Here is a 14,880-nt window from a genome sequence, read left to right on the forward strand (position 1 = left end):
TGAATCCAAGCACATCTACTGATTTATCTGTTTGAAAGACAAAAGTAGAGATCTGCAGATATTAACTCAGCCTCATGTCTTCAGCTAAATCTTTACTTTGACAAGACACTGAATCATTAGAAATGTCTTAGTGATGTCTTCTGCTGATGCATTTAACAGTGTCAGCTGTGGGCCTGTCTGCCTTTCAGCAGCCAATCCAGTGCAGTCTCTGACCCTGCTGGGTACTTCAGTGCTTTTGCATTGCTGGTTCGAAAAGCTTTAATGATCTTTTTTCTTTCTTTTTTTTTTTTTTTTTTTTTTTTTTGGCATTTAATGAACTCATCACATCCACATTTAAAATATTTAATTCCTTTTTTCTGTATACTGTGAATAATTGCTCCCAAAATGATGCCACACTTTCAGAGGCACCAAAAAGGTACAATTTTAACTTCACAAAGTCAAGGAAAAGATGCCTTTTGAGTCATGTTTTATTTCAGATTTATACGTTTAAGATTTCAATACCAACTTTTTCAGCATCTTTAGCTCAGAAGGTGTAGTTATGGCTAAGAAAGCAAGATTTCTAATTTCCCTTTTAAAAGCTCATGATCCATCTTTAAATATAATAATGGTGTGGCTTATGTGAGTTGGAGGTCTCCAATGTCAAAATGTTCAGAGAGCAGTGAAGTGGGAGGAGAATGCTGATGCTGAATTGCAAAGACTGAGAAACAGCAGCATTTGTCACCAATGGGGGAGCTGAGCCATGGCGGTGGGGCAGAGACCCCTGGCAGTGCACTAACGGTATTACAAATGAAATGTGGGGACCAACAGTCAGAAGCAGGGAGGGTTTGAGTGCCACTGAGAAGAGAGGACTGAGTCTGGTCAAGAACCAGCAAACTATATTCAATTCCTTTGCTCATTCCTTTACTTAGATTTTTCTAAGAGCATATGAGCATCTTGAAGATGCTCCTTATTATTTAAATGAATTTAAGATACTTTATAGAAAAATGGGCACTAATTTAGTTCATCAAAAGCTTGTAATATTCTGCCCAGCCAGTGTGGCTCAGAGGTTTAGCATCGACCTATGAACCATGAGGTCACAGTTGGATTCTCTCACAGGGCACATGATTCTCTCTCATCACTGATGTTGTATTGACTTCATAGAGGAAGAGAGAGGGAGAGAGAGATAGAAACATTAATGCTGAGAGAGAATCCTGCCTCCTGCATGACCCATGCCCCCCTACTGGGGATCGAGCCCGAAACCTGGGCAAATGCCCTGACTGGGAATCCATGCCTCCTGGTTTATATGTCAATGTTCAATCACTGAGCCACACCAATTGGGCTCTAGCTCTCCCTCTCCTTTCCTCTCTGAAATTAAAATAAATTATAAAAAAGGAAAAGAAAAATGCTTGGAATATTCTCTGGAAGACTAAATTAGAATGGTCTTTTAAATTATGTCCTAGGCCCTCTCCAGTGCTATTTCAAATGTGACTTTGGACAAATCCCCTCACCTTTTCAAGTCCCACTGGTCAAAAGTGGTGTTGGCTCTGAAAGGAGATGTGGTGCTTTTGTGGTTAAGAACATAGAGATGGTAGCTATTGATCTGAATCTCAGCTTTACCACTTGTTGGTTATGAGACCTTGGGAAAGTTAACTTGTCCTCTCAGAATAACTTTAGCTTTGCAGGCCGTACAGTCTATATCATAATTCCCTCTGTCATTGTATGAACATGATCTGTGAACATAAACATGAACTGTGGCCCAATAAAACTTTATATACAGAAATAGGCAGCTGGTCAAATTTGACCTATGCCATAGTTTATCACCATCTATAAGACAGAAATAATATCACTTACCTTCAAGGCTTTCTGTAAAAATTAAATTGATTAATATTAAAGTGATTGTTTATTTCTTGGTACACAATATACACTAAAATGGAAACTGCTGTTATTTCTAAGGATGTTCCAACTTAATCTTGACCATGGATCTGTGATCCTAACAGTTTCTGGGTGGACAGATTTCCCAGCTGAAAACAACTTTTCTGAATGGAGAGCTGCGTTTGAGGGAACGTGATAAGCAGGAAACTGGGAGTCCTACTGTAGCTTCCAGCCGTAGGGGTCCCATGTCTCAAGGGCAAACTTGTAATACCCATTGTGTAGATGATCTCACTTGGAAACAATAACAGGAAAACTAAGACAATAATTATACTTTGTAAAATGACAATGTTTTTAACTGCAGATGCACATTTTTCTTTACTGTGGTGGTACCTTGTCTATATGTTTTGCATCCAAAGATACACATTTCAAGTTGAAACCAACTGTTCAGAGTTGAAAAACCTAGATACTCTCTCATAATATTAACACAAACTGGAGATAAAGGTCGTTACTTTAAAACTCAGACCAAGAAACTACACTGCACAAGAGTTTTTATGTTTACATTATTCTTCAGCATCTTGGAAGTGTATTTGGGGGAATAAATGAGGGCTGAGGACCACCAAGTAAAAAGGGCTTGGAAAACAATGACAAGAGGTGACTCGTGATTTGTCCCTACCCCTGCCCCAAATCATAGTCTCTCCCAAATTCATGGGCCTACTCGGTAAAATAAAATCTTTTGCATCCCATGTTTAATGCACATAATATGTCAAAAAAAAAAGCAGTAATATAAATTGGTATTAGGTAAAATATATTTATTTTTTTAGTTTATAAATTAAATATTCACATTTGTTTTTAATAAATTGTTCTAACTTTAAAACATATAAAACATTTTTAAAAAATTAATATTTTACTTTGATAGTTACAATGGTAAGTGATAACAGTAGAAACAATTTTTCACTGAAAAGATGAGAAAGAGCAAAATTATAAAATGCTGTGGCATTTCACTCTGAAGTGGTGTGACATAAACAAAGCAGATTTATCTATTCCCATGAAAGCTGTCAATAGAGGCAGAGAAGCAAAACATCGCCATATTTTCACTTGATGGACTGTCATGAGGATCTAACAAGAAGGACAAAATGTTTCCACCACAGAGGATGCAGGATTTTAGGTCAATGATACTGTTCATGTTTCGGCAAAAATAATGATTGCCAGGTAATAAGGCACCCAAATTAAGGCAAATAATTATAATTTAATAGTGTAGTAATCTATATTTTAAAAACATTTAAAAATATATTTTATTGATTTTTTACAGAGGAAGAGGGATAGTTAGAAACATTGATCGGCTGCCTCCCACACACCCCCTACTGATGTGCCCGCAACCAAGGTACATGCCATTGATCGGAATCGAACCTGGGACCCTTTAGTCTGCAGGCTGACATTCTATCTATTGAGCCAAACCTGGTAGGGCTAGTAATCTATGTTTTAAAGCTATTCTTCAACAATGATTAGTACATTGATAACATTTTAATTATTTACCTTTAGCACCTATTTTTATATTACAGTATTATATACAGATACTAAAAGTCTTCCAATGGTCATATGTGTGTTCTTAGTAATTCTTGTTGAATCTACATTATGCACATCAATAAGCTTTCAGAATCTGTTAGTTGATAAAATACAACCCATGACATTTTTGAGCTGTTGACATTTTGCACCAATGCAACAAATGAGTTGTAATTTTATATTCATATAGTTATGTTGATATTCCAAATTGTGCGTCCACACAAATGCTGTACACACATGGTATTGGCCTGTGTTCTGTCACTGAAAACCTGGCTGAGAGTGAAGTCTGAAATTTCAGGGAAAAATAGGCAGCAGGAGCTGTGCAGAAGCAGGTGTCCTCTGCCCGCCTGCCAGTCACCCTGCACCTGGCAGGACTGCTCACGAGCAGAGAACGAGGGCTGGGTCTCTCGCCAATTAAATCTTTGCTCTGTGCTTGGATAAATCCAGACATGACTTTGACAGGTTCCTCACCTGCAAGAGAGCAGCTGACATTTGATTTCACAGATGTCCCTGCAAATCTATGACCAAGTGTTAAGGGTGTATGTGAATGGGAGTTTAAATCTCATTTGATATTAACACAGGTTTAAAAAGAAAAAGGAAAAAAAAGTTTTAGCCAGTTTGCTCAGTGGATAGAGCATGGGCCTGCAGACCAAAGTGTCCTGGGTTCGATTCCAGTCAAGGGCACATACCTTGGTTGCAGGCTCCTCCCCAGCCCGGGCTCTGCTCAGGGTGCATGCAGGAGACAACCAATTGAGGTGTTTCTCTCATAACAATGTTTCTTTCTGTCTTTCCCTTTCATTTCCACTCTTCCTAAATATCAGTGGAAAAATATCATTGGGTGAGGATTTTAAAAAATAGAAAAGAAAATACCTGTCACTAAGCCATGGCTATGGAACCATGCTAGAAGAATCTAGGAGTAGGATAGCCAACAGTTCACCTTTTCTTCACAATTGGGGAGGTCCCACTGCATCAGGGGAAACCCTCTGACGTGGAGGGTATGGGGTAGCAAAGTGGAGGCTGCAGGAATGAAGAAATGAGGTTAGAAAGGTGATGGGAGGTTGAAAGCGACTTTGTCTGTAACATGAAAGGAGTCATTAGTTTATCCACTGCTATGGGTTCATTGGAGGATTTAACACTCACGAGAGCACAGGAAGAAAACTATTTTTAAATAACCCATCTCAGCAAGGTAGCATTTCCTCCCCTAAAACTGTAGTGTTTTTACTCCTCTGACAAGTTAAAAGAATACAAACCACAGGTTTTTACTCAGTCACCCACATCTTGTGTTCTTAAAAATCACAGTTATGAGTGGTAACTGTCCACATCCTTTGGGAAACACATCCCTCTAGGAAATATTTATAGTCTATTTGGCAATGTGAAGTCCTGGGAGACTGAGCTCTAGACAAGATCTGTAAGGAGCATGCCTGGCCTGGTCGTCAGCCATACACCAGGGCCAGGGCAGGGGTTATCTATATGGCGAGATGATGCCCAGCATCCCGGGCCCACAGGACCAGGTCCTGAATGAAAACCACAAGGAACAGAGTTGGAAAGACAGTGGCACTCATGGGAGTGCCTCCCAGGCCACTACCCCTCTGGGTGTGCATAAGGTAGATTCAACAGAAATCAATAAGAACACACACAGGCCGTGCGGCCCCCTGCTCCATGGATGGACTCAGATGACACACCATCACAAAGAATTCAAAAGCCTGGTTCCCTTTTCCGATGCCTAGATGAAATAGATATGTAATAAAAAAGAATCCACTGGTAGCCATTTATTGGGTGTGTGGTAGCTAAGGCATCAGGAAACCTCCGGTGTTAGGGATGGGGAAGATATCGCTGGTGGGCTTCCTGTCTTGCAGCTCTTGTGCAGCCTTGATTTGACCTTCACCTTCACCGGAAGGACTGTGGTTCAGGCAAGGCCCTGCAGAGTTGGGTTGCTGCATCTGTGAGTAAGTACTTTGTGTTTTTCAGATGACTTCTGGAACCAGCAATTCCTCCTAGTTTTCAATGAAAGGAAACAGAAGAGATTTGGACACAGCAGAAAAGATTTGGACACAGAAGAGATGTGGACACAGCAGCTATGCCTCAACGTCCCTATCATTGATTGCCTGCCCGGTTTTCTGAAATTCGCTTCTTCATGCGGAGCTGCAACTTTTTGGTGAAGAAAGTCTGTCTCCAACTCTGGTCCTGGGCCAGAGCCTTCATGGCAGGGGTGATTTCATTGGCGGCCTCAACTATCGGCTCCCACAGTCTGTCAGACATACATAGCTGTGGGAGGAAAAAGTCAGAAGAGGGTCACGTCACGTGGGTTTGGTGCAAGTCATACACTCACTCATGAGGTGACTACCCCCGTCCTGCTGCCTGAGACACGGGAGGAAACACTGCGTGTGCATGAAGAGTTGCCAGACACAGTTCCTGCCTCCACAAACTTCTATTTGAGGAAAGAGGCAAGTGCACAAAGATCTAAAGGACAAAGCAATATTTGATTAACTGAATAAATCCTGATGTTATTTAAGATGCAGAATGCAAGATAGTTCTATATAGTTCACATATAACATTACTTAGCTAATTTCTAATTAGCCACATAACAGAGGTTCATAATGGTATAGTCAACTGATCTGCTACCCAGCACTGCATTAGAATGAATAGGGAGCAGCTAATTCCTGCTAAATTTGCATCCTTTTTTTTTTTTTTAATTTCAGAGAGGAAGAAAGAGGAAGAGAGAGAGATAGAAACATCAATGATGAGAGAGAATCATTGATTGGCTGCCTCCTGCATTTCCCCTACTGGGGTTTGAGCCCACAACCAGGGATGTGCCCTGACCAGGAATCAAACTGTGACCTTCTGGTTCATAGGTCAGTGCTTAACCTTTAAGCCACGCTAGCCAGGCTGCATCTATTTTAAGCCCTTGCTCAAGCCTTCTCTCCCCTGGGCTTGCACAGCTCACACAGGTCAGTCCCCTGCAGGTTACTTAGTGTTAAACTTCATCAAAATGACCAAGCAGCCCTCATAGATTGCCAGCAGGCACATGGAAAACCCACTCCTTCCTGCTACCACAATTTTTACTCCAAGTCCTCTGCACACATGTCATTGCCCATGCACCTGGCAAAGTGAGCCATTCTCTGGGAACAGCTTTCTCTGAGATACTCTTCTGCAGCCTTGGGCTTTAACCAGGGGCAATAAGGTTAAAGACAGACAAGACCCCTCTGGTCCAATAGCTGCACAAGTCCATTTTTCCCTTCTTCCAAGTTTAAGTTGCCACAATTCAGCTTCCATTTACCCAAGATTTCCTAATAGCAGGACTTTTTCAGGTGGCACCATTAGTTACAGCAATACCTCTCATCGGTCTCCTGCTACTAAGACACTATTAATATGGAGGTTTCCTGACACCTTAGCTACCACACACCCAAATCCTTCCTGAAGGCAGGGCTCCCTTTATACTAACTTAGCAGCCCCAACCTGGGTGATAGCCATGGCTTTGTGGTACATGCAAGAATAGGAACCTTTAAAAGGCCCTTGTACCTTTGGTATTGCAGAGCAGTAACTCGAGCAATACCAAGTGTGCTCTAAGGAGGGTTCCAAATGGGCCTCAGCAACAGACACTTCCTGGCTCCATCCTTCCTGTACCAATAATGCACTCGGGCAGTTAATCACCATCCAGATTCCCCCTTATATTTTCCGTGTCTATAGCTTATGTATATATTTCATACAAGTTCTCTGGTTGATCTCTTCCCCCCAACCTATCCCCACCTTCCCTCTGAGATTCCAGTCTGTTTCATGCTTCTGCCTCTGGATATATTTTGTTCAACAGTTTATTTTGTATATTAGATTCCACATATGAGTGAAATCATGTGATAGTTGTCTTTCTCTGCCTGGCTTATTTCACTTAGCATAATACTGCCCAGGTCCCTCCATGCTGACTTAAATTACACTCATTTCTGAGGAGAAAGCAGACAGTGTTCTTAATTTTCAGATTTCATGCTACTGTATAAGTACTCTAATGAAAGAAAATAATGATTGACAAACAGAAATGAATAGCATAATAAAGCATAATCACTTAAGATTCTTTCTGCATAAATATCAGAGTAAAAACTGTTATATTCACATAATGTTAAACAGCAACACTGAATAATGGATAATAATGGCCCACAAACATTTCAATGTTCGGTAGGTTGTGCATTATCTTAATCCATCTTCAATAGTCATTCAAGGTCTAGTTTCTCAACTCAGATTACAACATATTCTAAATATATACAGCAAAGGAAGAAGTTAGAAAGTGTCAAAATATTAAAAACAAAACAGGTTTAAACTTTAATACTAGTAAAGATAACTATTCTGTTTCCAATTAACACATTTCATGGGAGAGAACTATGAGGTTTTGGGAGAAGAGAAAGAATTCTCAAGAGAGCTGAAATTTCCACCAGTGTAATTTCATTTGACTCATTTTATACTGAAAATATTTACAGTTTGTTTTGTATTATAAGTTGGTCCTAAAATACCTCCATCTAAGACTCCCAAACCCTGGGGCTTTTTTACTTGGTAGATGCCAGGTTACAAAACACGAGGTGTCCATCCTGACTATGGTTCCACTTACTTTGATTCCAAGTACCGCAAACTGTGGGCTTAGCGCCCCCTCGTGGTGGTACATGATTTTAACATACTATATAAACTATAAACTTAATATCCTTAATTTAAAAAAACAATAAAAAAAATTTGAAAGGAATCCTAGGACTTATCTCTTTAAAACCCCTCCTTTTAAAAATGGGGAAATTAAAGTTCAGAGAGGATAAGGGTCCACTAAAGGCTCATGATGGGAAGTGGTTGAGCTAAGAACAGAACCTAGCTCTCTGGCCCCCTGTGGACTTAAAACACACAGTACACAATAAAGACAGGAAAATCCCTCTCCCACCCCAAGCTTCCAGCCTTTTAGAATCTCTTGAGATATTTTATCTGGACAATTTGCATATCGATGGGTCAAATTCTTGGACTGGACTCTCAGATTCGGGTTACTGTAAACACAAGAAAAGATGTTAAGAGCACAGATGCTGGGTCCACCTCAGCCCTAAGGAGTCTAGGCCTGACATCGCCAGTTCCACTGCTGCCCCGGTCCTTCTTCCATGTGGCCAGACTTGGGAATCAAGGTCAAAGGACTGTTTCTCCATAGCCAAAATTGTTATAGCAGAGGTTTTTTTCCATAGTGTTCCTGAGTCATGATCAAGATGAACATGTTTATATACTAGTCATGACTGTCCCTCCCCCGCCTGTCCCTTGGCCTTCTCATCTAGCTGTAGGGGTTTCCTCAGGTCTACTCTGCAGCAGTTTGCAAAAACAGCAGAGTATCAATGCCCAGTGCCACCAGAGCCTGCCAGCAGGCCTTAGGCAGGTTCCCGGGCAGCATTAGCTTAGTGAGCTTACCACAATTCGCCTTTCTATTAGCCAGGCTCCCAGAAGAGTGGTTTGACCTGAGAAAAATAAACAGCCAGCCCACCAGACCTACAGGAACTAGTCCATGGAGCTCTGTAACTTGGTCGACACAGTAGGATCAAGGACTGGCAGCCGGAAGGTCCTGATTGCTGGTGACATGAAGTTTGATAAGTGGAAACTTCCTATCTTGACCATGGGATGGCACCACAGGCTCTCCCGGGTTAGAGCCCCCGTCTACCCCTGAATCCACACACTGTGTCTCCACGTTTATGGTTATGCTTCCAAGACAGACCCATTGCTGCAGAGTCAGGTCTGGCTTAGAAACCTTTCTGTTTCATAAAGGTGACCTTGCAGCTCTCTTTTTCAACAAGATTCATTAAAACAGCACCTGACCACATCCCTGTCATCTGCCCCATCCTCTCTCAGCACCCCTCCTCTCTTCCCAACAGCCTCTCCAGCTTCATTTCTGCTCTAGCAGCACTGCCTTATTCTGTTCTTCACTCTTCAGGGTCTCTGGCACACAGCTCCCTCTGCCTAACTGCTTCCTGTTCAGCCTGGCTAACCCCCACTGGTCAGGTAAATGTTCCTTCTTCAGGGAAGCTCCAAGTCAATTATGTCTCACAATACCCCACACCAGTCCCCTTGAGCACTCATCACAGTTGTCACTGTCCAGATAGTTCATTGTGTACTGCCTCTGTCCCTCATTCAGGTGTAAGCTCCTTGAATGCAGGGACCATGTCAATCTTGCCACCTTCAAGTCCCTAGCACCCAGCACAGTGCCTGGCCCACAGCAGGAACTCGGTGATCACTTGCTGACTGCACATATCCCTTAGTGGAAAATTTATGATACTAGCCCACCAACTGACTGACAGAATCCCTGGAAATCTCAATTCTGCCCTTCACTGGCTGTAGGAACCTGGACAAGTTAATCTTGTTGAGTCTTAGCTTCCATATCACTAAAATAAGAATGAAAAATAGGATCTATTGATATATTATACAGTTTTTTGAGAATGAAATGAAATAAAGAACTTAAGAGATCTGGCCAGTGTGGCTCAGTTGGTTGAGCATCATCGTAATCAGTGGTTAGATTCTACGTCAGGGTACATGCCCAGGTTTCAGGCCCCATATGGGGCGTTCAGGAGATAGCCAATCAATTTTCTCTCATCATTGATGTTTCTATCTCTATCTCTCCCTTCCTCTCTCTGAAATCAATGAAAACATATTTTTATAAAAATTTTAAAGTAAATATTTAATACATGCTTGCTGAAATAAAAGTCAAATAAAAAAATCACTGCAGTATTTAAAAAAAAATACAGAAAAAGAACTTTAACAAAGCACAAGAAAAATTTTCTATGGACACAAAATATTTGACCATTACCTTTGAAAATCTGTGTGATGTAAAAGAAAGGCTGGCAATATCGTCAATGTCCAGATAAGAAATGATAATCATGAGCAAATTGTCTGAGAGCCGCTCAAGGAAGTCAATTCTACCTTCACACAAATTGAAGACATAGTCCAATATTCTTGCACCAAATACCAAGGCAATTTGAACTGTAATTAAAAGAAAACAACAAACCAAGATGATTATCATGTGCAGTCACATAAAACTTGATCATTATCAGTAAGCTGCAGGCTTTGGGGCACTTTTTCCCTGAGAGTGCCATTAGATTATGCTGAGTCATTCCTACTTCCACCAAGCTGCCTGTGGGCCCAGTGGGATGCATTTGGAGGCAATTGTTTTCCATTGCTACCCCTGCCCGAGGTCAGAACCTTTTAGGGACACTCAGTGTGTAACACAGTGATGGACTGCATCGCCTTGATCTCATCAGCATAAATTGCAGTCCAGACATCTGACTTAATCAGTCTCAGCAACATCATCATCCCATCCTCACAACCTCCCAACTGATTCATGTAGTTTTTCTGCCATCTCTTCTCTCCCCAGATGGGTCCAAAAATATATATATCTCTTAATTTTGTTTAGTTATTATTCTTTTGTTATATGTAGCTTTTCCAACAAAGTTTCTTCCTTCCTCTTTACCTTCTTTAAAAAAAAAAATAGTTTACTGATATTTAGAGAGAGAGGAAGGGAGAGGAAAGAAACATCCATCGATGTGAGAGCACAGCATCAATAGGCTGCTTCCTACATGTCCCCTACATGACCAAGCCTGCAACCCGGAATGTGCCCTAATCAGAAATCGAACCAGTAACCTTTTGGTGCCTGGGATGACGCTCACCCAATTGAGCCACACCAGCCAGGACCCTCTTTACCTTCTTTTTACCTTTATCTTTACAGAGTAGGAAAAAAATAGAGACAAAGAGAAAAATAGATGAATATTTCATGAAAATTGTGTTAACTTTTGCCCAATATTTTTCATACTGATTTTGTGATTTCCAAATTATGAAACAGTTCACAAAGAATCAACCAATATCATCATCTACCTCACATGTTCAATATAAGGGGAAACGAAGTGTGGGTTTTGTCTTTTTTAATCCAAGCTCCCTGAATGACCAGAAAATAGCTAATAAGTAGGAAAACATGTTTGGAAGGAGACATATTCAAATTTTAACAGTGGTTAAATCTGAAGGGAGACTTTTACTTTTTTGTCTGTATTTTCTAATCTCTCTATTGACAAGTAAAAAATTCTGCAATGTCCTAAATTAAATTACAGCAGACCAGAGGGTGGTAGGAAGAGACAAGAGGGATTAATCAGTTAACAACTCACAGCAAAACCAACAAAAGACTGCTTCCATTCCTGAGTATACACTGAAACTTTGAGCTAACTTCCAGGCGGCTATTCCAGAGGTTACCCAGAGAGCATAGCGGACCATTAGTGCCACAGCATCTTGCTTACGCATTAACTTTTCCAGACTGGTTAAAAGCTGGTTAACTTTTCCGTAACCAACCTCCCAGGCTCTGCACCTGTCCCAGAACTTGCCTGCTTCAACTTCTCTCACCCCTTTATCTACAGCCAATGTAAATTCTCTCAAAACAACTTTCATCTTTCTTCCCCAAACTTAATATACGGTAGAAAAGAGCCAGTCAATTCCAAGATGGCAGACTTGTAATCCTCTCCATCTGGCTGTGGGTTAGGCTGCATGACCCAGGACGTGGTCCTTTTTCTGGCTGGCATAAGGCTCTACAAACCCTTTCATTTAGAAAAGCTTTCAGCTGTGAAGGCTCTTGTTTACATCTACGTGTATAATAAACCCACAGAACCAGTGTAATTTTTTTTTTAAATCTAGAAAAAGAAGGGAGTGAGATGGGGAAGAAGGAGGAATGAAGGGAGAAAAAATATATATAACTTCCAAAATAATTGCTCTGTAGTCAGTTGGAGATTGGTTCACAGCTGAACAAAACTGAAAACTCAGTTTAAGTTTGCTTAACAACTAGGATTTTTCTTTTTCCCTCACACAGTTAGATTCTGAAGGTAGGCTGCACAGACTGCTGCCAGAGCTCTATTAAGTTATTAATGTCCCAGGGTCCTTTTATCTCTCTGTTTCACATTCTAGGATGTTGCTCTCATTCTTGGGGTCATGCTAAGATGGTTTCTGTACCAAGACATCAACCAGGGTGCAGCAGGTAAAAGGGGCAGGGCAATGAACGAATATGTCCATGGAAGCTGGTCTGTCCCTGTCTGTAGGGCTCTTCTGGGGAGCTCTATGAAAGAACTTGAGCTCACATCTTACTGAGCAAAAGTAGGTCACACAGTCACACGTACAAGGTAGGGGCAAATGCCAACTCTGTCTTAAGGGGGAAAAATAGAATTAAAAAAAAAAAGAAAGAAAGAAAGAAAGAAGAAAACGGGAGCCAAACAAAAAAGCAAAGAAAAAGTATGATAAGATAAAAGAATAGCCCTAGCCAGTTTAGCTCAGTGGACAGAGCATCAGCCTGTGGACTGAAGGGTCCCAGGTTCGATTCCAGTCAAGAGCACATTCCTAGATTGCGGTCTCAATCCCCAGTGGAGGGCATGCAGAAGGCAATCCATTGAAGATTCTCTCCCATCATTGATATTTCTATCTTTCTATCCTTCTCCCTTCCTCTCTGTAATCAATATATATATTTAAATAAGCTGGAATTGGTTTGGCTCAGTGGATAGAGTGTCGGCCTGCGGACTGAAGGGTCCAGGGTTCGATTTCGATCAAGGGCATGTACCTTGGTTGTGGGCACATCCCCAGTAGGGGGTGTGCAAGAGGCAGCCGATCGATGTTTCTCTCTCATTGATGTTTCTAACTATCTCTCTCCCTTCCTCTCTGTAAAAAAGCAATAAAATATATTTTTTTAAAAAGACGACAGCAATTACTGGCACAGTGGTAATCATTATCAATATAAATGAACTAATCAGGCAAGATAAAAGAATCTCAGATAAATAACACATGCATACACACAAGTATTTCTGCCTATATGTTATTTATAAGAGACATGCTAAAACAATGATATGGAAAAGTGCAAGTAACAGTACAGAAAAAGACTAATTCAAACCAAAAGAAAAACATGTTACTAGCAGACAAGATATACTTTAAAGTAAAATTCAGTCTTGGTGATAAGAAAGACCATTACTTATTGGTAAAAAAAATAATTCACCAGGCAGATTTAATACTCATAAACTAGTATACCCAACTACCCTCAGTAGGAGAAATGATTGAATAAACTATGGTTTATAATGGAATAGAATATCATTGACCATTGGAATGAATGAATTAGATCCACATAGATCAACATGGATAAATCTCAAAAACAGTGTTGATTGATAAAACAAAGTTAAAAAAAACTATATAGTATGATATAATTTATGTTAAATGTTAAGTATAAAAATAGTATGTATTATTTACATATAGTTGTAACTATGTGTAATAAATATGTTTAGAAATGATAACAACTTTAGAACTTTAGTTATTAGGAGAGAATAAAGGGAAATAGATAAGAGGTAGAAATTTGACTGTATATGTAACTTTTTAACGATTTTTAAAAGATATTAATAAATATGGTGCTAACTTCAGCAGCATGTATAATAAAACTGGGATGACAAAGAGAAGATTAATATGGCCCCAATTCTCTGGTCATATGCAATTAAGCCAGAAGTTGGGGGAAGGGAAAGTAACAAAAAAATCCCAACTACCTGGAAATTAAACAGAATGTTTTAAAATAATTTATGAGTCAAAGAAGAAATCAAAATGAAATTTAGAAAATATTTTAATGTGAATGAGACTAAAGATACAACTTAACAAAACTTATCTAATACAGACACAGAAGCAATTAAAGAACATTTAGTGGGGGGAGATGGCTAAAAACAATGATTAAGCTTCCATCTCAGGAAACTAGAAAGAGAACAATAAATCAGACCTAAAGAAAGTGGTAGGAAGGAAATAATAATAAAGGTAAGAGCAGAAATCAATAACTAAAATGGAGAAAATCAATAGAGCTAAAAGTTACTTCTTTGAAAAAATTAATAAAATGAGTAACTTTTCACAAGATTCATCAAGACAAAAAGAGGGGGGTGCACAAATTACCACGAGTAAGGAATTAAAAAGAAAACATTACTACAGATACTATAGATATAGAAAGGAGAGGATATTCTGAGCAACTTCACCAACATATTTGGTAATCTGGCTAAAATGAAGTAAATGTGTCTAATGTTAACATTTTTGGTTAGTGGTGTTAGGTATTACTTTCTGTTCTGTTTTGTAGGTGCAAGATGCTTCTAAATTTAAAAACTTTGAAAGCTTAAAGTATAGAACACAAGGTATAAGATTCTTCTTTTTGTGTTAACATGTGTTGTATATATGCACAGACAATGTCTGGGAGGATATACAGGAAACTGACCCCATGCTGCCTTGTAATGCTTCGGCCCTAACACTATCCCATCCCACCCTCCACTCACAGACTGACCCCAGGTCTGCAGAAATTCTAAGAATCCAGGCTGAAGACAGGGAATGGCTGATCAGAGGAGCAGTCAGAGGTGGTAGTTAGGCAGGAGAAAATGCAGGTGTAAGGCTGAGATGTAAGGCAGGAGAAAGGACCTAGAGAAAATGGATTAAGGATCCATACAT

At 40.0% G+C, this 14,880-nt stretch overlaps 1 protein-coding gene across 2 annotated transcripts in view; it reads right to left on the reverse strand.

Annotated features, from left to right (window-relative positions):
• Window positions 1-2,702: 2,702 nt before the first annotated feature.
• Window positions 2,703-14,880, reverse strand: part of FBXO36 (F-box protein 36) — a 42,470-nt gene continuing 30,292 nt past the window's right edge. Inside the window, exons 3-4 of one of the 2 annotated variants that reach the window (XM_084891888.1) lie at window positions 10,211-10,383; window positions 2,703-5,676 (exon numbers count right to left, since the gene is read on the reverse strand). In XM_084891888.1, the coding sequence (XP_084748014.1) occupies window positions 5,506-5,676; window positions 10,211-10,383 (344 nt within the window). In that variant the 3' untranslated portion in view covers window positions 2,703-5,505. The remainder of the gene's footprint in view (window positions 5,677-10,210; window positions 10,384-14,880) is intronic. The other variant, XM_084891889.1, reaches the window with a different exon arrangement.

Source organism: Pipistrellus hanaki (assembly GCF_964339955.1).
Source record: "Pipistrellus hanaki genome assembly, chromosome: 8".
Lineage (NCBI taxonomy): Eukaryota > Metazoa > Chordata > Mammalia > Chiroptera > Vespertilionidae > Pipistrellus > Pipistrellus hanaki.